Source organism: Cervus elaphus, chromosome 28 (genome assembly GCF_910594005.1).
Source record: "Cervus elaphus chromosome 28, mCerEla1.1, whole genome shotgun sequence".
In the NCBI taxonomy this organism is placed as follows: Eukaryota; Metazoa; Chordata; class Mammalia; order Artiodactyla; family Cervidae; genus Cervus; species Cervus elaphus.
The window spans coordinates 42,581,457-42,608,823 of record NC_057842.1 but is presented as its reverse complement, the minus strand read 5'-3'; the positions used below and the strand labels follow the sequence as shown (position 1 = coordinate 42,608,823).

At 38.6% G+C, this 27,367-nt stretch overlaps 1 protein-coding gene across 1 annotated transcript in view; it reads right to left on the bottom strand.

Moving 5' to 3' along the window:
• The window catches only part of AK9 (adenylate kinase 9), a 112,650-nt gene that overhangs the window by 24,309 nt on the left and 60,974 nt on the right, over positions 1-27,367 (bottom strand). The window contains exons 17-26 of the mRNA XM_043890150.1: positions 27,231-27,307; positions 24,738-24,893; positions 21,907-21,996; positions 21,249-21,449; positions 20,777-20,898; positions 17,153-17,365; positions 13,769-14,029; positions 12,015-12,139; positions 7,571-7,790; positions 1,581-1,646 (exon numbers count right to left, since the gene is read on the bottom strand). Coding sequence (XP_043746085.1) covers positions 1,581-1,646; positions 7,571-7,790; positions 12,015-12,139; positions 13,769-14,029; positions 17,153-17,365; positions 20,777-20,898; positions 21,249-21,449; positions 21,907-21,996; positions 24,738-24,893; positions 27,231-27,307 — 1,531 coding nt within the window. The remainder of the gene's footprint in view (positions 1-1,580; positions 1,647-7,570; positions 7,791-12,014; positions 12,140-13,768; positions 14,030-17,152; positions 17,366-20,776; positions 20,899-21,248; positions 21,450-21,906; positions 21,997-24,737; positions 24,894-27,230; positions 27,308-27,367) is intronic.

Here is a 27,367-nt window from a genome sequence, read left to right as displayed (position 1 = left end):
TGTGGTTCAATTTGCATAAAACTGAATCCTATCCTATTGATTCTCCTGCACTGTCTCCTGGCATGTTGCCCTGAAGTAGTCCTTGTCCCACCCAATTGGAAAACTGCCTTCCAGTCAGAAACCTGGGAGTTACCTTAACTCCTCACTCCCCATTATTGTACATCTCATTTCCAAGGACAGAGTACTTAAGACTCTCTCCTCCTTTCTAGTCCTGCTCTACTGTTTGCCCTCTCATTATCTCTTGCCTGCAATCTTCTGATTAATTTGATGTTTCCTAATCTTTCTAACTAAAGAGACTCTTCATGAAAGTGAAAGAGGAGAATGAAAAAGTTGGCTTAAAGCTCAACATTCAGAAAACTAAGATCATGGCTTCTGGTCCCATCACTTCATGCAAATAGATGGGGAAACAATGGAAACAGTGTGACACTTTATATTCTTGGGCTCCAAAATCACTGCAGATGGTGACTGCAGAAATGAAATTAAAAGACACCTGCTCCTTGGAAGAAAAGCTATGACCAACCTAGACAGCATATTAAAAGCAGAGACATTACTTTGCCAAAAACAGTCCGTCTAGTCAAAGCTATGGTTTTTCTAGTAGTCGTGTATGGATATGAGAGTTGGACCATAAAGAAAGCTGAGCACTGAAGAATTGATGCTTTTGAACTGTGGTGTTGAAGAAGACTCTTGAGAGTCCCTTGGACTGCAAGGAGATCTAACCAGACCATCCTGAAGGAGATCAGTCCTGGGTGTCCATTGGAAGGACTGATGCTAAAGCTGAAACTCCAATACTTTGGCCACCTGATGGGAAGAGCTGACTCATTGGAAAAGACCCTGATGCTGGGAGGGATTGGGGGCAGGAGGAAAAGGGGATGACAGAGGATGAGATGGTTGGATGGCATCACCAACTCGATGGACACGAGTTTGAGTAAACTCCGGGAGTTGGTGATGGACAGGGAGGCCTGGCGTGCTGCAATTCATGGGGTCTCAAAGAGTCAGACACGACTGAGCGACTGAACTGAACTGAACTGAGATGGACCTAGAGACTATCACACTAAGTGAAGTAAATCAGAGCAAGATAAATATCATATCATTTATATGCGGAATCTAAAAAGTGACACGAAGTTCTTTACAAAACAGAAAAAGACTCGCAGATTTAGAAAACAAACTTATGGTGAGCAAAGGAGAAAGGTTCGGGGGAGGGATAAATTAGGAGGTTGGGATTAACAGATACATACTATTATATGAAGGATAGATAATCAACAAGGGCCTACTATATAGCACAGGAAACTCTACTCAATACTCTGTAATAAACTATATGGGAAAAGAATCCGAAAAGGAATAGGTATATGTATATGTATATCTGAATCACTTTGCTGCATACTGATGCTAACATAACACTGTAAATCAACTACACTCCAATATAAAATAAAAATTTAAAAAGACTACTATGCATCTTTTCATTTTATATGGTTGAGATTTTATATAAATATATATGTAAAATACATATTTTATATATGTGTGGGTGTTTGTGTATGTGTCCATTTTATTTTTTGAAAAAAGCCATTTTATTTACTTACCACCCCTGCTTTCCTTCTTTTTTCTCTCTCAGTTATAAGTTCAGCCCTTCTCTTAGCAATCATATCATCCTGTTAAAGAAAGAAGCATTAAAAATGTCAACAGATAATAATAAAATTACATTCTATGTATTAATATTTTTTCCCAAATGGGAATTACATTTGGTTAGAAGGATACTTTCCAGAAAAGATTGTGATGGTGATAATTACCTCACGTGTATCTTTGGACCTCTGGCCCTCTTGATCAGCTGTTTCCCTCCAGAGGTATAAGTGGCACTTGGGATCAGTCAGTTTTTCTTCAAACTTTAGAATCCCTTTTCAAAATGTATTACTTATTTGTTTGCTTTGGTGGAGAGGTGGCTTTTGCACATGGAGAAATAGGGAGGCTATTTGTTGAAAATGTCTGATAATTTTTCATCATATTATTAAGATGTAATTGTCTAAAGAACCCTAAAACCACATATGCTCATGAGGAAAGCATTTGTACTTTGGATACTTTCACACATATGGTATATGGGTAGTCCTCTAGTTTTTTGGGGGCCTCTAAATCTAATGCAATGAATGGGTCCTCTGATGTGACCTTAAGGTTTGCATGAAAGCTAGTCAGCTACCCTTGGGTTTTGGGGCTCATTGGTTCATGAGTCTTGAAATTACAGTCCCTTTAAATACTCAGAGATCAGAGAGGTGCCTTAAAGACATGACCTGGGGGCTCTGGTCTAGACCAGTAGCACCCTCCTCCTTTAATCTGGCAGTTACTGAGTATACATCCCAGATAATGTATGTTTGCTTGACATTCAAGAAAGAATTGTAAAATCAAATGAAATCAAATTAATTTCATGCATGAATCCCAGAGAGATTCTGTAGCTTTTCAGAAGGTGAGGATTATAAAAACTCTTATGTCCCTTTTTTAAACCAAAGTTTTACCATAGGTACTTTAACTGTAAAGCTATAAAAATACAATCTCTTTTGCCTGAGTTGTGGGTGTGAAAAGAAGGAGCAAATGCATAAGGTTATGAACTAGCTCCAGAAATCTGCTCTTTCCTGTTCTACATGCTCTACAAATTTTAGGGCATGTGATGGCTAGGATGGGGCTTGATTGCTTTAGAGCTGCTCTGTCCAATATGGCAGCTACTAGCCATCTGCGAAAGGATTTAAGGCAAAACGACAAGGGGGTGGCAGAGGATGAGATGGTTAGACAGCATCATTAACTCAATGCACATGAATTTGAGCAAACTCTGGGAAATAGCGCAGGACAGAGGAGCCTGGTGTGCTACACACAGTCCATGTGGTCACAAAGAGTCAGACATGACTTAATGACTGAACAACAACAAAGCCACCTGCAGCTCTTTTCTATTTAAACAAAATTAAACATTTGATTTTTTCAGCCTCACTGACTAAATACATTTTAAGTGCTTAATAGCAGCAAAGCTAGTGGCTGTTGTACCGGACAGTGAAGAGACAGAACATTTCCTTCAGCACAGAGAGTTCTAAGATAACACCGGTCTAGAGGTGCCGGGTGCCACAGGGAAGTAACAAGCACCTGTGCTTTGGTATGCCCTCTGCTCTCTTTTCCATTCTCAAGCTTACAGAGCCTCTTGCCTAGCAGACAGTTGGGCCCATTTTCTTCAGAGATCAGCAGCAGAAAAGCGAAGGATGTCACACAGCAGAGTGTGAAGCTTGGGGTCTCTCCACATCTCCCTCCTTACTTTCATAGTTCTTGGAAGACTGAGAGCTGGGCTTGCCTTGATTTTGTGCTGGCCACGGATGCCTAGGACAGGCAATCCTTTTTTTTGGGGGGGGGTGCTTCACAGGATCTTAGTTGCTATACACAGGATCTTCCATCTTTGTTGTGACACGTGAACTCTTAGTTGTAGCATGTGGGTTCCAGTTCCCAGAGATCCAACCTGGGCCCCTGCATTGGGAACGTGGAGTCTTAGCTACTGGATCACCAGGTCCATGTTCCAGGGCATGCAATCTTAGTTCTAGGACATGCAGTCTTAGTGTGGTGGTGCAAATGGATGGATGGAAATGCCTTTAGAGGGATTTCCTCCAACTAAGTCCAGGATGTAAAGAATTTGACAACTGTGTCTGAGCAGTGAAAGAGGATCTTCACGGTTTTAACATGTAATGCATTAATGAGTATTGGGTTGTGATAATGTATCCAATAATTTAACTCATTGTATCTCAGAATTGTAATTAACTGATTAGCTCTCTGACACTAGAGAGCTTTCTTCCATATTCTCCCTACCAAATGTCTACTTAGTCTATGCTTATCTGCCTTCGATAAGTAGCTCAACTGCCTTCGGTCTTTGTTCTTTTTGGAAAGTCTTACTAGTAAAGAAATACATCTTCCTGTACCTGTCTCCTACCAATGGTGTTTCTTTTGCCTATGGCCACATGGAACACAACAATTTCTCTTCAGCATAGAAGACTATCACATAATTTACCACTGCGCTCATGTCTCATCTTGGTCTTCTCAGTTCCAGATTTGAAAGTTCCATTCATTCTACTCAATCCAGATCTGTAAACGAGTCCTTTCAAGACATGTCATATAAATGGAATGGATCATAGAGTACATATAATACTATTTTCTTTGCCTGGTTTCTTTCACTTAGCACAGTGATCTTTTGTAGGGAGTATCAATAATTCATTCCTTTCAAATACTGAGTACTACTCCATTATATGAATATACTATATTTATTATTTTTCCAGCTTTGTAAAAATGGGAGCTATTTAATGTGTGTGTCATAAAGATTTGAGGTACGTATACATTGTGAAAGGACTCTTCTCCCATTTGGTTAAGTAACACATCCATCACCTCACATACTTATCGTGTGTGTATGACAACATTTAAGTTCTACTCTCTTGCCAAATTTCAATTACACAGTACAATATTATCAACTATAGTCATCATGTTATACATTAGATCCTTAGGCCTTTTTCATATTATAACTGAACTTTTTTATATCATCTTACCAACCTCTCCCCATTTCCCACACCCCCCAGCCCATGGCAACCACTTTTATGCTTTCTGTTTCTATGAGTTTGAGTTTTTTTTCAGATTCCACATACAAGTGATACCTTGCAGTATTTGTCTTTCTCTGTCTGGCTTGTTTAACTTGGTATAATGCCCTCAAGCTTCATCTGTGTTGTTGCAAATGGCAGGATTTCCTTCCTTCCCATGGCTGAACAATATCCCATTGTATATATACATATACCACATCTTCTCTGTCCATTCATCTGTTGACAGACAAAGGTTGTTTCTATACCTTGACTATTGTGAATAATGCTGCTATGAACATGGGAGAAGATATATCTCTTTGAGATAGTGACTTTGTTTCCTTTGGACACATATACCCAGAAGTGGGATTCCTGGATCATATGGTAATTCTATTTTTTAATTACTTGAGGAACCTCCATACTGATTTCCACAGTGACATTCTTATCAACAGTGTACAAGGGTTCCTTTTCTCAACATCCTCATCAGCATTTATCTCTGTTCTCTTTTTTTATTTAGACACTCTAACAGGTGTGAGAGGTGATATCTCATTGTGATTTTGATCTGCATTTATCTTATGATTACTGATGTTGAGCACCTTTTCATGTATCTGTTGGTCATGCCTTCTTTGGAAAAATATTTATTCAGTTCATCTGCCCACTTAAAAAATTAGATTGCTTGGTTTTTTTTTCTCTCTCAACTCCCTCTTCCCTATTCCCCTCCCACAATTTACTGTTCTCTATTTCCCTTATTATAATTGAATATAATACTTTATTTATTACTTATTTGTCTCTCATTGAAATGGTATTGCCACAAACACAGAATTTTTGTCTGCTTTGTCTATTGTTATTTATCTCCAGCCTGACACATAAGTGTTCCACAGCATGTGTTCAATGAATGAAAGGATGAATGAACATATATTGAGTACTTACTATGCATTAAATATTATATAAGTCCTTCACATAGTTTTTTTCTGTTTAAACTTTTTATTTTGTACTAGTGTATAGCCGATTAACAATGCTGTTAACATTAACAATTAACATTAACAATGTTTCAGCAGAGGGACGGAGCTGTACAATACCCATCCTCCCCCAAACTCCCCTCCTATCCAGGCTTCCGCATAACACTGAGCAGAGTTCCATGTAATTGTTTGGTTTTTTGATACTGAGTGGTGTGAGTTCTTTATGTAATTTGGACTTTAACCCGTTATCAGGTATATGATTTGCAAATACTTTCTCCTATTTCCTAGACTGTCTTTTATTTTGTTAATGGTTTCTTTTGCTTGGAAGAAGATTTTTTTAGTTTGAGGTAGTCCCACTTATTTATTTTTGCTTTTGGTGTCAAATAAAAGAAGTTATTGCCAAGATTGATGTGAAGGAACTTACCCCTTTTTGTTATAGGAGTTTTAGGGTTTCAGGGCTTGTGTTTCAAGTCTTTGATCTACTTTGAGTAGATTTTTGTGTACGGTATAAGATAGGTGTCAAGTCTTATTCTTATACATGTGGCTGTACAGTTTTCCCAATGCCATTTATTGAAGAGAACATCTGTTCTCCATTGTACATTCTTGGCTAGTTTGTCATGAATTAACTGACAATATATGCGTGGGATTATTTCTGTGCTTTCTACTCTGTTTCGCTGATTTATGTGTCTAGAGTCTGCTATTGAATCCCTCTGCTGAATTTTTTAGTTTGGTTACTATATTCTTCAGCTCTATGACTTCTGTTTGGTACTTTTATTTTCTGTTTGTTGAAGTTTTTTACTTTGTTTATGCATTGTTCTTCTGACATTGGTGAGCATCCTTATGACCATTATTTCTAACTATTTATCAGATAAATCACTTATCTTTGTTTTAGTAAGGTTTGTTTCTGGAGTTTTATCTTCTTCCTCTGTTCAGAATATATTCCTCTGTTTCTTCATTTTCTTTGACTCTATGTGTTGGTTTCTGCACATTAGATAAAGCAGCCACCTCTCCCAGTCTTGACAGGTGGTCTTGTGTAGCAGATGAATACAGCTCAGGTTGGCCTGAGGTCCTGGCCATCTCTCAAGCCTTTGTGCTTGTGTAAGCCATCTTCTTGGTTTTCAGCGGCTCCCAAAGTTAACAGTGTGCCATGACCTATCAGTGTCCCAAACAGGAGGATCACAGTCCGTATAAACTGATAGGAAGCCAAGATCTTCAGGTAGTAGCTGTTTTGATGTATTAATAGGTGATGTGGGTATTTTCTCATTTACCCAATCTGCAGGAATCTAGCTTCTCCTAGACTGGTTTCTCCAACTAGTTTCTGGGTTTCTTTCAGAGTAGACTGAGTTCAGAAGACTCCTATGTTGCCACCTGGAGTTGTAACCCAAGGGAACTTATCTGGATATTTGTCACATTTTGTTTATCCATTCATCAGTTGATGGACATTGAGTTGTTTCCACTTATTGGCTATCATGAACAATGCTGTGTAAATTTTCACAAACACATTTTTACATGGACTGTTTTCATTTTTATTAGATAGAGTCCTAGGAGTGCAATCGCATAGGTTCCCTATGACACTTCTGAACATTTTATGGAAACTTCTCAGAATACAGTTTAAGAAAAGATATTCTAGGCTAATACCTGGATTTATTTCACTATGGACTAAAATGACCTTGATGGTTGGTATCAACATTCCAGGAGCTAGTGAAAGTCAATGAAAATTTTGTCTCTGTGTTTTAAGGTTTGCTCTACTTGCTGCCTTGTTCACTGTGCTCCCATGTCTAGTACAAGGATACTTTGGTGCAGCCACTATCTTTAATTTTATTTGCCTTGAAGAGAGAAGCATTAACATGTAGATAATCACAAAGGCCTCAAGTAATGCTTAACTCTTTCATGATAAATTGTCAAAATTTGATAAAAATAGTTTGCATACTGAATGTGGTATTAAAATCAGAAAACTACATTTTTGTAAAGGTCACTTTAGAAACTGGATAGTTGCTGAACACATTTACCCTCATGCTTTTTCAAAAGGATACATACCTTGATTTTTGCCTTCATTTCTTTGATGAGTTTTTTCCTTTCCAATTTCTTGTTTTGTTTCACTTTCCACTTTCCAATTTGGACAGGAAGGAGGCGATCAGAAATATCTTGATCATCAACTTGTATAAACACAGCAGCATCTGGGAAAAGCCCATGTTCCCCCAGGAACTGGACCTCATCGGGATACCGCGGGAAACCATCTAATACAAAACCTGTGGAACTATGTGGAAATTTCATAATTTACTTTATTTTTTTAAACTGTTCTATTATAATTTATAATATGTTCATTGCATATATATGTTTATAATATGTTATAATATGTTCATTGCAGCACTGTTTATAATAGCCAGGACATGGAAGCAACCTAGATGCCCATCAGCAGATGAATGGATAAGGAAGCTGTGGTACATATACACCATGGAATATTACTCAGCTGTCAAAAAGAATTCATTTGAATCAGTCCTAATGAGATGGATGAAACTGGAGCCCATTATACAGAGTGAAGTAAGCCAGAAAGATAAAGAACATTACAGCATACTAACACATATATATGGAATTTAGAAAGATGGTAATGATAACCCTATATGCAAAACAGAAAAAGAGACACAGAAATACAGAACAGACTTTTGAACTCTGTGGGAGAATGTGAGGGTGGGATGTTTCAAAAGAACAGCATGTATACTATCTATGGTGAAACAGATCACCAGCCCAGGTGGGATGCATGAGACAAGTGCTCGGGCCTGGTGCACTGGGAAGACCCAGAGGAGTCGGGTGAAGAGGGAGGTGGGAGGGGGGATCGGGATGGGGAATAAGTGTAAATCTATGGCTGATTCATATCAATGTATGACAAAACCCACTGAAATGTTGTGAAGTAATTAGCCTCCAACTAATAAAAAAATTAAAAAAAAAATAAAAAAAATAAACTGTTCTATTATAAATATTGATTTAAAAATGAAAAAAAAGTACTGCTAAATCTCAACTTTATATTAGATGTCCAATGAAACTTTTAAAAAGTTTAAATAGTTTACTGTAGCATCTTTTATTTCTTTTAATATTTCTACTTGTATAAACATGCTGCTGCTTCTCCCAAATGTATCAAATTACATTAAAGTTATAATATTTGATATTTATAGTATAACATTGCAGTCAATCAGTTTATAAACAATTATTGTTAAATACCAGCTTACTAAAAGTTGTGAGAAGATCACAGGGAAGGAGAAAGTAAGTTCTCTGCTTGGGATGAATGCCCAGCCTAATGAAGGCGTCACCCTTTATATAAAGAGTTTGTTGGGCTGCCTCCCTACCCCAACCCTTCTTTATTGAGAATCCTTTTAGTCATTTTTCTCCTAATGATGTTCCTTTCCATGAGACAATTCATGCCCTCTCCCCTCGCTCTTTTTGTAACCAGTGACAACTATTAATGTTTTCTTGGCTCATATGTGTAGGGTGATTATATTCAAATAGGATCATCAAACTTGCCCAAGTATGATAAAACTTTAAGAATCATGAAAATAACTTGGAATGTTAACACATTTTCATTAGGGAATATTTATAATACAGTCAGGCTTGGAGAGGGCTTCCCAGGTAGTGCAGTGGGAAAGAATCTGCTTGCTGAGTGAATCTATCATGTAAAAATATATTAATAATTTGTTCATTCTTCTATGGTTTCTGATTTTTCACTTCTAAATCAATAACCTGCACTACATTGTATGTTTATATGCTAATTTATTCCATGGAATGCTTTTAAAATAACATTTAAATGACACAGCAGTGCATGTTTTTATATAAATCTTTAAATACAAAAAGCACAAATAAACAGTGTCACTTGTAATCCCACCAAAAAAAAAAGAATCTGCTTGCTAATGCCAGAGATGCAGGAAACATGGGTTCAATCCTTGGGTCAGGGATATCTCCTAGGGGAGGCAATAGCAATCCACTTCAGTATTCTTGCCTGGATAATCCCACAGACAGAGGAGCTTGGTGGGCTACAGTCCACGGGGTCACAAAGAGTTGGGCACAAATCAGTGACTGAACACATACACAGGCTTGGAGAACTTGGCTTGGTTTAGTTTGGTCCCTTTTTGAATGAACTTGTTCTGTTTCTCTAAAATTTGGTTTAACTATTTATATTTAAATATACATTTTCTTCTTCATATGAATAGCATTTTCAAGAACATTTGATAGTGTTAACTCTTAACTGGCATTTAGAAATGTTGTATCCTTTCTAATTAAATGGGAAAATTTATATATATTGCATTAAGATATGTTTCCTTTTCTTCAGAGATGCCTTCAGCAAAATCTTTTCTGTTCGAGTTGTCACTTCTTTGTCAATGACATCTAAATCTTTACCTCTACATCCAAGCTCTTTTTTGAATTTTTATTTAGAATTTTCAACAAACTGCCTAGGTTCTCTATCTGAGTGCCCTTCAGGAGTTATATATGCATCATACTATCAAAAATCACGCTCACTGTTACCCTTCTACATGGCTCTTCCTCTGACTCACTAGTGTCCAGGGCCAAACTTCAGAGACCCTTCAACTCCCTCCTGCTTCTCACATACAGTAGCTAAGTCTCGGCAAACCCTTTTCTGAATCAACATTTTCATTTCTACCATTATACCTCAGTAATGTAATGCAATTAGCTATACCTCAGTAACTAATAAGCTCTCTCTAGGATTGAGGCCTTTTTAAAATGTGCTGATTTTTTCCTAATTATAAAAGCACTGTATTTCATGATAGAAAATAAGAAATGAAGAAAAGCACAAAGAAAGGACAAAATTATCTATAATCTCATATCCAAGAGGTTATCGACATTTTGTTTTGTTCCTTTCTAGTTTGTTCTTCATTTGTTGAACTTTCTATCGTAAACAACTGTGCATCATCTTTTTTTAGTTTAACATTATATACTAAAATTTCTCATGCTATTACAAACTTTTCATTATAATAAGTTTTGAATGTAGTGCTAATGTTCACCTATTTTATTTAGGCTTTTAGAATTTCACTTTTTACTTTCCTTCAATCCATATGTTGTTTTTGTGTGTGTGTGTGTTTGATGTGAGATTAAGAGCTAAGTTAATGAAGAACATCCCATGATTATGTTGTTGCAAGCAACATGCCTAAGTTTACCTCAACTATTGATCTAATTTAGGTAATAAGAAATTAAAATTAAAGTGACTAATAATCTAACTTACTCAGTTATGTCAGGAACTAAGTAAAAGAATGACAAGAGGAGCACTGGGACCTGCTAGGTTTTTTTAATTCTCATTGATATAGTTTCCTTATCTCCAAAATGAGAAAACAAAAGTTCCTGACCCATAGGGTAGTTATAAGGATCAAGGAAATTAATATGAATACAAAATAGAAGAACAGTATCTTACACACAGTAAGTTCCATATATGTGTTTGCTATTAGCAGTACTGTAAATATCATTTCACTTTCTTCTGGTGGATATCAAGGTAAGAGATTGTGTTTAGGAAATTGAGGCAAAGTTTTACATTCTGGTGACCTGTAACTCTTAAATTTGTTCTGTCTGGGGTCAAGTTGTTCCTGGCTTTTGGTAAAGGTGTAAGATTATGGACAGTTATTAAGTGATGTGAACAATAAACACAGCATAAAAAAAGAGTGTTGCTCGCCAACCAGTAATATGGGGGTTAAATCACAACCCACTGCAGTCACCTACTGACAATGCACCCTGAGAAGAATTCAGAATGAAAAAAATAGGGTGAGGCATTCTGTCTACTGGATAAATGGGCCCCTAGATAGTAGACTGCATATCTCAGGAAGGATTTCAATGACCCCAGATTCTTGCATTTTCCCATACGTAGAAAAGCACTAAAATCATTAACTTGGGATATTTGTTCTTCGTGATTAGCAGTAATCTTTTTATCAAGATGTATGCTTAATACATGTATTAAGCAAGTATTTCCTAATCATGGCTGAGCTTCCCTGGTGGCTCAGATGGCAAAGAATCTACCTGCAATGCAGGAGACCTGGATTCAATCCCCGGTCTTGGGATTGATCCCTGGTCAGGGGTCTTGGGAAGATCCCCTAAAGAAGGAAATGACTACCCACTCCAGTATTCTTGCCTGGAGAATCCCATGGACAGAGAAGCCTGATGGGCTACAGTCCATCGGGTTGCAAAGAGTCAGACATGACCAAGTGACTAAGCACACACACACACAGTCACGACTACACATTAGAATCCCCTGGGAGGCTCCAATGCCTAGGTCCCAACCTTGCACCTCAAATTTTAATTCAATTGTTTGGAGTCTCTGGCATCAGTATTTTAAAAATAACCTCCTAGATATTTTTAATGGGTGGAATCACTAGTTTACATTGGAGTAAAGGAGAAAATTCTTAACTTATGTTGGATTACATTTTTAACTTTTAAGAATAAAGCAAATGAGAGTCAATAAGTGTATAAAAGTCTATATAAATAAAGATACCATATCGGTTCCTTAAACCACCACTCAGAAAGAATTGCTTCAAGGATTTCAGGAGGCAATGGCTCATTTTCTGTTAGGTTTAATCTGATTGCTTCTTCTTCGTCTGTAAGTTGCACTTCCTGAGGCTACAAACAAAAATTATAAAACAAACAAAACTTAAAATTCTATATTAATAAATAGTAATATGTTACATAGTTAATATAAGACCTGTTTTTCTCAGGTCATTATTTATACTGTTGTTTGTAATCATTTAAAAATCTGAGTTCTTTTCTTTAAACTAATATTTAATATCAGTTCAGTTCAATTCATTCGCTCAGTCATGTCCTACTCTTTGCGACTCCATGGACTGCAGCATGTCAGGCCTCCTTGTCCATCACCAACTCCTAGAGTTTACTTAAACTCATGTCTATTGAGCCGGTGATGTCATCCAACCATCTCATCCTTTGTCGTCCCCTTCTCCTTCTGCCTTCAATCTTTCCCATCATCTGAGTCTTTTCCAATGAGTTGGTTCTTTGGATCAAGTGGCCAAAGTATTCGAGTTTCAGCTTCAGCATCAGTCCTTTAATGAATATTCAGGACTGATTTCCTTTAGGATGGATATGAAATTATATTTATTATTGCTAAGAGGAGCTACTAGTAAGTAGCATGACTAATTTTTATTGTCTCATCATTTTTACTAAAACCAAGATCAGTCTATATCACACACCTATAAAGCTTAACTGATTTTTGTCACCTATCTTATAACTACTCATTCTACATCTTGATTAGAGAATGGACCAGGCAGGCAGTCATCTAATATAGTCTGTACCTGTGTCCATTTATAGAAGATCATTTGGAAAAAAAGGGTTCAGATATATCAGAAATGGTTAAAAGGCAAGTTAAAATAATGAACTTTCTCTATACGCCCAGATAGAAACCACCTAAGAGATACATTGAGGTCAGGAGGAGAAGGGGTGACAGATGATGAAATAGTTGGATGGCATCATCGACTCAATGGACATGAGTTTGAGCAAACTCCGAGAGATGGTGAAGGACAGGGAAGCCTGGTATGCTGCAGTCCATGAGGCTGCAAAGAGTCAGACATGACTGAGTGCTGAAGAACAACAAAAAGATACATACAAACTTTCTTATGAGGGATTATTAGAAATTAATATTTTGAGATCTCTACTGGTGTGGGGGCAGATTTTTTTATAGTATTATTAGTAAATAGAAAACAGAACACAATAACAGAAATCTTATCATCTAGAGCAGACATCTCAAATAATATTGTTGTTTAGTCACTAAGTCGTGTTGGACTCTGCGACTCCATGGACTTTAGTCCACCAGGCTCCTCTGTCCATGGGATTTCTTAGGCAAGAATACTGGGGCTGGTTATCATTTTCTTCTCCAGGAAAATCTTCCTGATGCAGGGATTGAACCTGCATCTCATGCATTGGCAGATTCTTTATCACTGAACCATCTGGGTAGTCCATCAAATAACAGCCCCAAATAAATGCTATACAACACTCTTGTCAGGGAAAGCTTTTCTGTTTTTCACTGGAGTCATGTAAAACTCAGTACTCTATATTCTAGATGAGTATCAAGATCTGTATTTAACATATTGAGAAGATGACTCTTAAATTACTTTTATGGGCTATTTTTTATTTTACTTCTTTGAAATTTTATATATGGAGTTTTATACTACTTATATTCTACTCTCTCAAAGTAACACCAGTAAGCACAATTATCTGCAAAGAAAGTATTAATATTCCTACCAGCTTCTTTGTATTTTCTTCCTCAATTGTAACATTGGCCTTAATTGCAAGCTCTTCAAGTTCTTGTTTTACAAGTTGTTCATCCTCAGAATCGTCCTCAAATTCAGGTCCAACTTTCTTTTCAGTTTTGAGCATTAGTTTTTCTTGAAGAAATTCTTCAAACTGAATATGAAAAATGCCCAATTTTTCTGCCAGCTGTCTTCCACAGACAGTTTTGCCAGAGCCATGGGGGCCGAGAAGGCATACTCTTAATGGTGGAGCCTGAAATAGGGGATAAATCAAGGATGGGAGTAGAGGAGAGGGACAGTGAAGAGGAAGCAGCTTTAAGAATTTAGAAAACCTAAGGCTTATTAACTGCTCTCCCTAAGACTGAATTATTACTTCACAAACTCAAGGATGTTTTGACATTAGGATACCAATTAACATGATTCATGGCATCAACCATGATCCTAGGGAGCATCAACAAATACAGAGCATCTTGAGATCCAGTGCCAAAAGGCATTTAATAAAATAAAATTAATTTTGTTTCTTTTAAAAAGTTTTAATTATGGAAGAATGCAAAGACATTTTCTTAGTACGATAAAAATACCACCACCACCACCAAAACCTCTCTACCAAACAAAAAGCCCACTGATACAGGAATGTTAGAGGTGCCTTCATTAAATCTGTAATCTCTGTATTGGAGATAAAGTGAAAGTAGTAAAAGTGTTAGTCACTCAGTCAAGTCTGACTCTTTGTGACCTGTGTGGACTGTAGTCCACCAGGCTCCTTTGTCCATGGGAGATAGGGAAGCCCCCAAACCAGAGAATCCACAGAGATCCAAGTGTATGGACTGTCCACTGATGCTCAAGCTGGTCAAGAACAATGATGTTTGGGATGAAGGAGCAGATAAATCTTTCGTAAATGTGGGGCAATGACTCTGATATTTATAGGTGACAGCAGGAGTGGGAGATGGTGATATATTTGGATGGAATGAGCCTCAAAGGGGCTGGCAGTAATGGATTTTGAGCAGCAGAGGGAAGCAAGAACAGCCTCATCACCTTTTGTCCTTGTGAAGGAAATGTTCAGAGAAGAGTTTAAAGGTGCATGCAATAGCCATGAAAATGGTCCAAATTATCTGGAAGAGTTTAAATTGTGTTTTACATGTTCTGTTTAGCAAGGCATCAGTATTATTGAAAGTCCTGACAATATGTTGTTTAGTGGCTGAGTCATGCCCACCTCTTTGCAACCCCATGGTCTGTAGCCTGTTAGGCTCCTCTGTCCATGGAATTTTCAAGAATACTGGAGTGGGTTGTCATTTCATTCTCCAGGGCATCTTCCATACAAAGGGATCGAACCGGGAGGAGCCAAGATGGCGGAGGAGTAGGACGGGGAGACCACTTTCTCTCCTACAAATTCATCAAAAGAATAACTGAAAGCAGAGCAAACTTCGCAAAACAACTTCTGATCGCTAGCTGAGGTCATCAGGCGCCCAGTAAAGCAGCCCATTGTCTTCAAAAGGAGGTAGGACAAAATATAAAAGATAAAAAGTGAGACAAAAGAGCTAAGGACGGAGATCCGTCCCGGGAAGTCTTAGGCGGCATTGCTTGGGGTAGGGTCCGGGCCTGAGTGCCCTGAGGACAATCGGAGGGAGCTTCTGTGAGTTGCCAACTTGAACTGTGGGAGACCAAAAGAGAGAGAGTAAATTAACCGGCCCGAACACACTGCCGGCTGTTCGCAGAACAAAGAGACCGAGAAAATCCAGAGAAGAGCTCGCAGGCTGCGGACCGGCCCAGCCCCGCCCCGCCGGAGGCAGGAGGCAGGGGGGAGGGGAAGGTCGCAGCGAGACACAGGGCGCAGGCACCCGACCGGCGCGGGTGGGGACTGGGGCTGGGGACGCGGAGGGCGGAAGGCGCACGCACCCGACTGGCGCCAGCGGAAACTGAGACTGGGTCCGCGGAAGGGAGTGGGCGCGCCACACCTGGGGAGAGAGCGCCCACCAAGCCCCTGGCTGCCTGGACCGCTCTGACGGGGAAGGCACTGAGAGCGGGCGCAGCTTTTCGTTCCGCGCTTTTGTGGAACACCCGAGGGCCGGAACCTCGCGCAGCGCGGGGCGCGCCGCATATAGAACAGCCGGGAGCCTGAGCAGCGCAGACGGAGAAAGCAGCCTCAGCCCCTCCCGGCAGCCCCAGCCCATCCCCGCGGCGCAAGCCTGTCCCCACAGCGCCAGCCTCTCCCTGCAGCGCAAGCCCCTCCCCTCAGAGCGACGGAACTAGCTACCTGAATAAGAGTCCACCTCCGCCCGCCTGTGTCAGGGCGGAAATGAGGCTCTGAAGAGACCGGCAAACAGAAGCCAAATAAACAAAGGGAACCGCTTCAGAAGGGACTGGTGCAACAGATTAAAATCCCTCTAGGAAACATTGACTACACCGGAAGGGGCCTGTAGATATCGAGAAGCGTAAGCTGGAACGAGGAGCTATCTGAAACTGAGCCGAACCCACACTGACCGCAACAGCTCCAGAGAAACTCCTAGATATAATTTTACTTTTTTCTCTTTTTTTTTTCTTTTTTATTTTTTCTCTTTTATTTTCCTTTAAAATCCCCTATTACTCCCCCATTACTCCTTAACTTTCATTTCCATAGACTTTTACGATTTTTTAATTAGGGGGAAAAAAAAATTTTTTTTTCTTTTTTTTTTTCTTTTTTTTTCTTTTTTCTTCTTTTTTTTCTTTCCTTTTTCTCTTCTATTTTCTATTTTTCTTTTTCTCTTATTTCTTTTAAAGTCCTCTAGTACTCCTCTACTACTCCTTAATTTTCATTTTCAATACACTATAACCTTACAAAGGGATCGAACCCACCTCTCCTGTACTGGCAGGCAGATTCTTTACTGCTGAGACACCAGGGAAGCCCCACGACAATATACTATGATTTATAATTTTGATTTTGTAATCCCAAGGGAATTATACTAATAAAATAATTAAGAGAAAGAAAGGATGATATGCCCAAAGATTTCCTAAGTACTATTTCATATCCACAATGGCAAAATCACAATATTGTGGGGAGAAAGTCTAACAAGAAATTAGATGTTAAAATGGTACATCAAAAAATGATTAGGCAATAAAATAAATCCAATAAAATTACAAGCAATAAATTCAACTGTGACTTCCCATTAAATACTTCAGCTAAAAAAATATGTGTTGGTTTGATGTAAGGCATTACTGAAGATATCAAATAGATAATTAGATTATGTTATATTACAAAAAGTTGTTCTTAAAACCTAGATATTGCCACCATACTGTTTTATTATATTGGTGACTTCACCATTGAGTAAAATGGTGGAGACTGGTAACAAGTCTCTAAACAAGGATGCAGGACCAGTTGTCAGGATAGGAATATTGTTTTCACCTTTAATGGTTCATCATGAGCCACATACTCCTCAGGTTGCTCCAAAAACTTTTCTTTAGCCTCAGGACTTGAAAAGTAATAGATCTTTTCTCGATATTTAGCTGCTTCTTCTGGGGTGCCTGGTTGTAGGACGAAGTTTTCTTTGAGAGCCACTGGACAGAAGTGCTTTGTATCTCCCAAATGCCTTCTCTTCTCCTTAATTATATCTTCATTCTAGAAATATCATTCAGAGTTTGAAGAACACTACTAATGCACTGTTCTCATAATACTAAAGAGGGAATTATAAAAATGCATCTTTGAATAGTATTTAATCCATAACAATATCCCTTTAAAACAATCCACAAGAGACCAGTTCTTGTACTATTTGAATTCATAAAAAAAATCGGTTTCTCATATTCCTCTGAGTTCAAATCCCAAGTGTCTTTATTTTATAAAGAAAATGAAGCAGCACTGAGAATGACGGTGTCCCGAGCCCTCTATAGACAAGTGTGTAATAAAAACCCCCATAATGTGTGGATGCAGGGTCACTGTGAAGTCAGTTTCTAAAATAAAATTATTTCCAAGAAGTAAAAGCTGAGTCAGGGTCACAACTTCTTATTCATTGAAAATAAAAATGGGAGATGTCTCAGGATTTGCTTTGTTTCCTACTTAGTGGATATGTAATCAAATAATTTGGAGAAAATTTGTTTTGTTCCATTGGAAATGCAGTAGATGAAGAAACCATGTGTAAAGTCCCTTAGGGACTCTTGCAATGTATTTAAAGTAAGTGAAAGTGAAAGATGTCCAGTTGTGTCTGACTCTTTGCAACCCCATGGATGGTCCATGGAATTTTCCAGGCCAGAATACTGGAGTGGGTGGCCTTTCCCTTCTCCAGGGGATCTTACCAACCCAGGGATCAAACCCAGGTCTCCTGTATTGCAGGCAGATTCTTTACCAGCTAAGCCATAAGAGAAGCCCAGGAATACTGGAGTGGGTAGCCTATCCCTTCTCCAGGGGATCTTCCCAACCCAGGAATCGAACTGGGGTCTCCTGCATTGCAGGCACATTCTTTACCAACTGAGCTATGAGGGAAGCCCTATATTTAAAGTAAAGTATATTTTAAAAATAATTTTCTGTGTTGTACAATGCATGCTTGCTGTAAAAATATTAAAAACGTAACCACAATGCATGAAGAGTGACCATTTCCTCTCACCTTTCCCTTCCAGTACTGTCTTAACACTTAATCATTTTATGTGTATCTTTTCAGACTCATTTTTCTCAGTATAGCTTACACATGTACATACAAAGACACAAATTTAGGCACAAATGCATTATTTTTTAAGATAACAATGAAATAATACTTTGCATGACTATTGTACAACACACTTTTTCTCCCCCCAAACAAGATGTAAAAGACAACTTTCTGTAAATGTGTAAAACTAATCTCTACTTTTCTTGTGTCACTCATTCAATTTTTGTGTCAGGGTTATGCAAGCTTCAAAATGAGCTGGAAAGTATTGAAATTTTTCTATGCTATGGAAGATTTATAACATAAGACTTATCTAACCAACAAGAAAAGCTCTATAACTCCCTACAGTTATTTTTGTTTGTCCAGCTTTTATCTTTCATCTTAAGCATACTTTAGTAATTTGTATTTTGAAACTTCTTTTCATTTTGACTTTAAAATTTGTTAGTATAAACTTGTAATTTAAAATGAACCTCTTTCAAAATCTGATTTCTGTTTCAAATGTTATTTACTCCTCCTTCTTTTTACCTCATTTTACTTGCCAGAGGTTTATTTTATTGCTCTTGTCAGTAAACCAATTTTTCATTTTTTTTTGAAGGTAGGCCTACTGCTTTTATTTGGTCTTTTTTCCCTATTTCATTAATTTTTGCCTTTAATTTCCTTCTTTTTACTTTATTTGGTCTATTGTGCTATGCTCTTTTTCTCTAGGTTCTTGACTTGAATGCCTAATTAATTTCTCTAGTCTTTCTTGTTTTTCAATAAATGCACTTAAAGTAAGGCTGCCAGACTTTTAGAAAATAAAAAGTGAAGGCTCACCAGTTACATTTGAATTTCAGTTAAAAAAATGTGAGGTATGTGTGTAATAGTGGTAAGGGTTGGGGGCGGGGGGTCTTGGAGCAAGGGATTCTGGGAAAATGGTGCTCTAAAGACTCTCCTCCTTTCTCTACCACCTCCTCTGTGTTAACTGCTAGAGCAGGCGGTGGTTGGCCTCTGTAGACGTCTGAGGGCAGACAACCATACAACACTCTTTACCACTATGGACTGGATGAGTATCTGGAGACAAGCATCAGAGGGACCAGAGCATTGAGATGGCAAGTCTTAGGAGGAATTTTTCGTGTAGAAATCTGTGGATTTCCTGGGGAGTGTTAGCATCAGCAACTACCACCCTTTGTGGTCTCTGGGGCCTGCAAGAGACCAAGAAGGAGGTACATGGGTGGGAGGAGTCTTCCCTGACCCTGCATCTGCGCAAGTATGAGGAATTCAGGTAACTGGGCTTGTCTCAGGCCTCAGCAACGAACAGGTGGCCTATTTGGCACTATACTCCTGAATGCTGAGGAGAAAAATCAGTTTGCCCTTCATAAATTTTGAGAATGTTGTCACCTAAAGCACTCCAGCAAGAGTTCTGAACTCCACCGAGCCAAAAAAAGAAAATAAAAGAAAGAAAGAAGACAACCACCCCTCTCAGGAAGCCTAACAACACACTGGAAGAAGGGATGGTAAATTAGGAAGAGTAAAAGTGAGGACAATTATTATATTATCTATAGATAATATATATAGAAAATTATCTATATTATCAATAAGACCATACTTAAAAATTTAAGTTTTGAACATTACAGACAGCTCGACAACTGTCTGCAGGTACAGGAAAGACACCATGCTCTTGCAGACCACAGCAGGTCACGGAAGAATGGCAGCAGAAGGTTGACTGAAAAAAGAGAGTCTGAACGTTATTGGGACAAAACCCACACCCTTTAACCACCCTGAGAGTCTCAGCATTTTCTTAGGATAATGTATCAAAAGCTATTAGCAGAACCACACTGCATAACATTTTTTGTTTGACACACACATATTTGGATTTAAGTCAAGCAACAAGTTAATTACAAATGAGTGTTTATCTAACCTATTATTTTGCTTTATTGATAAAGACCAGAATTAAAAGAATCACTCCCTATTTTATTATTGACAGATGCCTTAACTAGGAGGCTATCACTTGAAAATAGTTATCAGAATTGTGCCAAGGGAGTAGATCGGTGCCTAAAATGAGTTGTTCCTCTTTGAGAAAACCACTCGTTTTCATGCCAGCAGCCCTTTAAAGATGCCACTGTTGTATTTTACATAAACACCCACTTCTGTTAAATGTATAAAATATTTCTATCTCTAATACGTATAGATTTTTTCCATTCTCTTTCCATTTTTCATGGGTGTAACATACTGTCTAAGTAGCTCTGGCATTTCAGAGGTCAAATGAAGCTGAGTGGAGGCAAAATGTGCTGAAAATGTTTACAAATTTGAAGATCCCTGCTTGTTTTCTTGAAGTCTAGAAGTGCCAGTTACCACTCTGGATATGTGCACTTTCAGTGATGTGACCACGGGCAGTGAGCAGGAGAAAAGCCTCCCACCTCTTCCTCTTCCTCTTCTTCCTCTTCTAGCTCCTCATCGACATCAGCTTCAGCCTGATAGTCTTCTGTTTCTTCATCATAATCTTCCATGGTTAACTCCCAACCAGCATGGTGAAAGGGTTCTTTCAAAAACAAACAAACAGTTGGGAAGACATTTTTAGGATAAAAGCATATGAACATATTACGGTAGCAAGATTAAGAAAATTAACTATAGGGCTGGTCTCTTAGCTTACATGTGTAGGCAAACAGGCCTTTACAAATTCTTTACGTGACGAGTGGCCAGTTTGGCCAGTGCTGTGTGTCTCATGGCTAACCTGATGGGTGTTCTAGGACAGTTGTTAAATATTTTAAATATCATCCCTGGGTATCCTGAATGTTTTACTTCATAAACCATAGGCTTTAAACTTTCACAGTACTTTTCATAATATGGCTTGCTCATGACAATAAGTGTTATGATTACTGCAGCCCTTACTTTCCATAATTTCAACGACTTTTTGAAGTAGTTCCTCTGGAGTTTTGCCAGCAATCTCCAGGTTTAAAATTTGAGTAAAAGAGTCACTGATAGCTGTTTCCACCTGTTTCCAGGCAGCGTAGAAAGAGCTGACATTCTCTTTAATTGAATCCATTTCAGGAACATCAGGATAACCATCTTCTGGAAATGCAGGTAGTAGAACTTTGGAGTAAAGGTTAAAAGAAAGAAAAAAGAGCCTTGAAGCATATATCTTTAGCTGTATTGCCAAAATAATTTATAATACTTTTTAAACATTTGAAAGAAATAAACTTAGAGTTCTAAGCAATAATATGCATTTATGAATTCATATTTCAACTATGCTTTGTTCATTGTTTTGGCTGTAGATGAATTGTTACTTATAAATAAAATCCAAATTATTTAGATAAATAACATGAATTTCATATGGCAACTTTGTTAATAAAAGTAGAACATAAAATTTGTTGAAAAACTGTTATAAGTTGGCTAGATACACTTTTAACATAAGTTAGATAAATATAACACACATCAACCCGCATACAACTGGCATAGAAAGAAATAAGTAGGAAATTGGTTTTATGCCTAAAATTGTAAGAGAATATGAAAAGCACTTCTATGCACTACTTTTGTTTTATAATCTAACCTGTTTCAGGTAATTCTTTAGTTTCCAGGCCCTCTCTGGATCCTTTTGGAAATTCTGCTCCAACTGTAGCATCCTCAGGAGGCTCAGATACTTAAAAAAATATCTAATAGTTAGTGTTCGAGTTTTAAAAACATTATTCCTTTATGAAAATTTTGGCACAAAGAAAATTTTGAAAGTTTAAATTGTATATACTATGTCAAATTGATAATACAGTTCTCATTAGGTAGAGTACCGCTGCTGCTAAGTCGCGTCAGTCGTATCTGACTCTGTGCGACCCCATAGACAGCAGCCCACTAGGCTCCTCCGTCCCTGGGATTCTCCAGGCAAGAACACTGGAGTGGGCTGCCATTTCCTTCCCCAGTGCATGAAAGTGAAAAGTGAAAGTGAAGTCGATCAGTCATGTCCAACTCTTAGCGACCCCATGGACCGAAGCCTACCAGGCTTCTCCGTCCATGGGATTGTCCAGGCAAGGGTACTGGAGTGGGTCTCTGGTGCCTTTTCCAATCAGGTAAAGTACTGATTTCCCCTAAAACCGAGTTCCCCTGCTGAGTTTTTGATTAATCTCTTTATTCAAAACATTATTCCCTTTCTTGTCCCCTCTGACCTCATTTCTGTGCTAGGTGAACACTAATCAACCAGAATCAGATAACACCATTAATGTACATACTCAGGTTGTTTCTCCAGGGCAAGATGAGCTAAGAGATCCCTGGATCATGAATCACCAGATACTCATAAAAAGATTCATAAACTGTAGGCATCCTGACTCCCAAAACAATGATAAAGAAATGTCACAGGATGATGATTAACTGCAGATTCTTTGTTCTTCCCCTTTGTGCATGAGCTAAGTTGCTTCATTCATGTCCGACTCTTTGCAGCCCTATGGACTGCAGCCCACCAGGCTCCTCTGTCCGTGGGATTCTCCAGGCAAGAATACTGGAGTGGGTTGCCACGCCCTCCTCCAGGAGATCTTCCTGACCCAGGGATCGAACCCATGTCTCTTACATCCTCTGCATTGGCAGGTGAGTTTTTTACTACCAGTGCCACCTGGGAAGCCCTCTCCTCCTTAAGTCCCCCCAACTCAAAGACCAAATTGGAGTGGATCTCAGGCTTGTCTCCCACTCCCTTGCTTGGCATCCTAATGCTAAGCCCTTACTTTGCTGCAGACATCTGCAGTCAGAGTTTAGTTTTCTACACTGCAAACACACGAACCCACTTCTCGGTTCCAGGGAGGCATAAAAATACACAGTAAAATAAGGCAGAAAATGAAGAATATTCTTAAATACACGAAAGGACATTGACCAGAATAATAATTGATACATACAGTTCTGATAACTGTTGTTAAATATCATTCAAACTTCTGTTCATGGCATCAAAAATGCCTGAGCATTCTTTTAATTTCTTGAGATACCCGTAAAGATATTCCGAAGGACCATAAAGTGGCCAAAGTCTCAGTTGTGGGTGTAGGTGTGGTGAAACTGAGGAGAATCTCAACTAACAGCACTGTTGAAGATACAGATCAACAACTGCTTTTCTGGATAATAAAAGACATGATTCACGTACAGATCTAGTGTAGATAGTTTCAGGGAAGGAAGGACTAATTATCTTTCTTCTCTCCCCGTAGTCTTTCCTAGTTCTGAGACACAAGTTTTGTGTGTCTCACACACACACACATATATATTTGAAAAATCTATATATAGCCATTCCGTAAAACTGTGAAAACTGTCCTGCAAGTTAGCTAAAATAATAGTTGAGTCCTCTTTCTATAAAATCTATAACGTTTAATACTCAAGAGAAGAGGGAGTAATTCAATACTAATTGTGTTTCAAGGTATTTATGAGCCTCGCTTCCACCACAGTGAAGTGCCCAATCTTGCTGCTTAAGTCCACTGTCCAGTCCTGAGAGTGACTTTTGTTGCCTTATTGACTCCTTCTTGCCCTGTCCCAACCCACCAGACTGGACATTTGAGGAGGGCTGGCTTCATGGGTATATAAGTGGTGCGGGTGTCCTGTAACTCTTGCTCAGAATGGCCCCATACTTTAAAGCACTTTGGTTGTCATTTTGATCTTTGAGTCGAGTTTTGTAAGCAAAATCCAAAGGGACTCCCGAGGGACAATAGGGCATGCCTGTGAGCAGAGATATATGCGATCTGTCTGCCATTCTTTGCCATCTCATTCCCATGAGCGTTCCTGATACCCCATCATGAGCACAGAATTCTAAGAGGACCCACAATGTGTGGGAATAAGTGTGACTTAGTGATTTGGGGATGGGAAGATGCTGACAGGCCTGACCATGGTTCCCCTTCAAATTAGAACTTGCTCCAGATGCAGAATGAAGGTAATGGCATTTAAAGAGGCATGAGTGACCACGGAACCTCATCACATCCTTTCTTAGGTTTGCATTTAAAAGTGGCATTGGGGCAACATAAAGATGAATGGTAAAATTCATGCTTAAGAACTTAAAATTTTAATTTTTCTTTACTTAGAATGACTTTAAACAGCAAACATAAAGTACTATGACAAGTTAAGAGAGACCAAGGAAGGAAAGAAAGAGCTTTATATTCTTGTATTTTTAATGAGTCTTTTTTCCTGATTTTTGAACATTGTGCCCCCCAAATTATATAGCAGACCCTGACAAGAGTGCCACCACCAGGGCAGAGCACTCAGCTTTCCTACCATACTTTTAGCCACCTGCTGCTCTCTGGGGGCACATCTCTGCAATCTCAGCCTGCTTCCACTTTATACCACATCAACACACATACACACACACATGCACACAAACATGTCAATAGGCAGCAGTGGAATTAAGGACACACTCTTTAATAAAAGTCTAACCTGATTCGTGTTCTGTTTCTGGGACTTCAAAAATGTCAGACTCCTCGTGTAAGACCCCCCTGGTCTCCTCAGCAACCTCAGGGGCCTCAGACCCTTCGTGAAGTTCAGACTCCTCACCTTCAATATCCTCAAAAGCCTCGGCTTCATCTTCTTCTGCTGTTAGAAAAAAATGAGAAGAAATAAATTATTTAGTTTCATTCAGCAGATATTTAATTGGGAACAACCCCTGGAGCATGATGCTTAATGAAAAAGATAGATACAGTCTCTATATGTTAGATCTATTAAAATGGAATATAAAATATATTCCCAAATATATGCCATAGCATACAGCAGTCACAAATATTATAAAAGCAAAAGACAGGAAACAGCCCAAATATACATTTAATCAGTCAGTTCAGTTCAGTCGCTCAGTCATGTCTCTTTGCGACCCCGTGAATCGCAGCACACCAGGCCTCCCTGTCTATCACCAACTCCCGGAGTTTATTCAAACACATGTCCATCCAGCCATCTCATCCTCTGTTGTCCGCTTCTCCTCCTGCCCCCAATCCCTCCCAGCATCAGGATCTTTTCCAATGAGTCAACTCTTCAAATCAGGTGGCCAAAGTATTGGCGTTTCAGCTTCAGCATCAGTCCTTCCACTGAACACCCAGGACTGATCTCCTTTAGGATGGACTGCTTGGATCTCCTTGCAGTCCAAGGGACTCTCAATAGTCTTCTCCAACACCACAGTTCAAAGCCATCAATTCTTCGGCGCTCAGCTTTCTTCACAGTCCAACTCTCAAATCCATACATGACCACTGGAAAAACCACAGCCTTGACTAGATGGACCTTTGTTGACAAAGTAATGTCTCTGCTTTTTAATATGCTGTATAGGTTGGTCATAACTTTCCTTCCAAGGAGTAAGTGTCTTTTAATTTCATGGCTGCAATCACAATCCGCAGTGATTTTGGAGCCCCAGAAATAAAGTCTGACACTATTTCCACTGTTTCCCCATCTATTTCCCATGAAGTGATGGGACCAGATGCCATGATCTTAGTTTTCTGAATGTTGAGCTTTAAGCCAACTTTTTCACTCTCCTCTTTCACTTTCATCAAGAGGCTCTTTAGCTCCTCTTCACTTTCTGCCATAAGGGTGGTGTCATCTGCATATCTGAGGTTATTGATATTTCTCCTGGCAATCTTGATTCCAGCTTGTGCTTCTTCCATGCCAGCGTTTCTCATGATGTACTCTGCATATAAGTTAAATAAGCAGGGTGACAATATACAGCCTTGATGTACTCCTTTTCCTATTTGGAACCAGTCTGTTGTTCCATGTCCAGTTCTAACTGTTGCTTCCTGACCTGCACACAGGTTTCTCAAGAGGCAGGTCAGGTGGTCTGGTATTCCCATCTCTTTCAGAATTTTCCACAGTCCATTTAATAGGGAATGGCTATTCCTACACTCTCCGTTACATAGCCACAAGCCACATGTAGCTACTGAGCACTTGAAATGTGGCTAGTCCAAACAGAGATGTGCGGTGAGTGTAAAATACACAATGGACTTCAGAGACTTTGTGTGAAAAACTGAATATAAAAATATATCAATAGTTTTTGCATTGATTACATGCATTAATCAATGTTAATTAAATTTAACATAATTTGCATTATGTTAAAATAATAATTTGGATGTAGTATATATATATATTTTTTCATTTATTTTTATTAGTTGGAGGCTAATTACTTTACAATATTGTAGTGGTTTTTGCCATACATTGACATGAATCAGCCATGGATTTACATGTGTTCCCCATCCCAATCCATATTAAATAAAATATACAGCTGGTTTTCTGAAGCTTCAGGTTCTGTATCCATGGATTCAACCAACCACATATTGAAAATATTTTTTAAAAAAATTTCAGATAGTTCCAAAAAGCAAAATTTGAATTTGCTGCATGCTGGCAACTATTTACATAGCATTTACACTTTATTAGACATTATAAGTTATCTAGAGATGATTTAAAGTATATGCTGATGTGTTTAGGTTATACACACATACTATGCCATTTTAGATAAGGGACTTAAGAAATCACGAATTTTTGGTATCTGCAGGAGTCCTGGGACCAATTCCTGATGTATATTGAGGGATGACTGTAATTAATTTCATTTGTTTCTTTTTATTTTTTATGTGCCTACTAGAAAATTTAAAGACATGTTGCACATGCTGGTCCTGCTGTGTATCCATCTTACAAGGTGGATGAGTAGGTGTCTGTGTCAGGAATCCATTTTCTATGAATTCATTACTGCTGTGACCATACAATGTATTATCCAAATTGGAACACAATGAGACGGAGAGGAAGTCAAACAAATATTTCAGGAACCTGGGCATAAACCTGGACTCTACTGGGCAAACTGGGAAACATGGTCACTCTGTTTATAATTCTCTGTAAATACTGCAACTTTGCAGTCACAATACAAAATCAAATGACACATTATTAATCATATAATCTTTTGTTTGCCTTTTGCTTTTGCAGCCAGAGCTTCCAATAGCTTTCGATTTTCTTCTTCTATTCTCAATGCCTCTTCCTTGACTTTTCTGAAATGAAAAGGTCCAAAATGCAGTTACCTTTGGAAATTCAAATAGCTTACAATATCA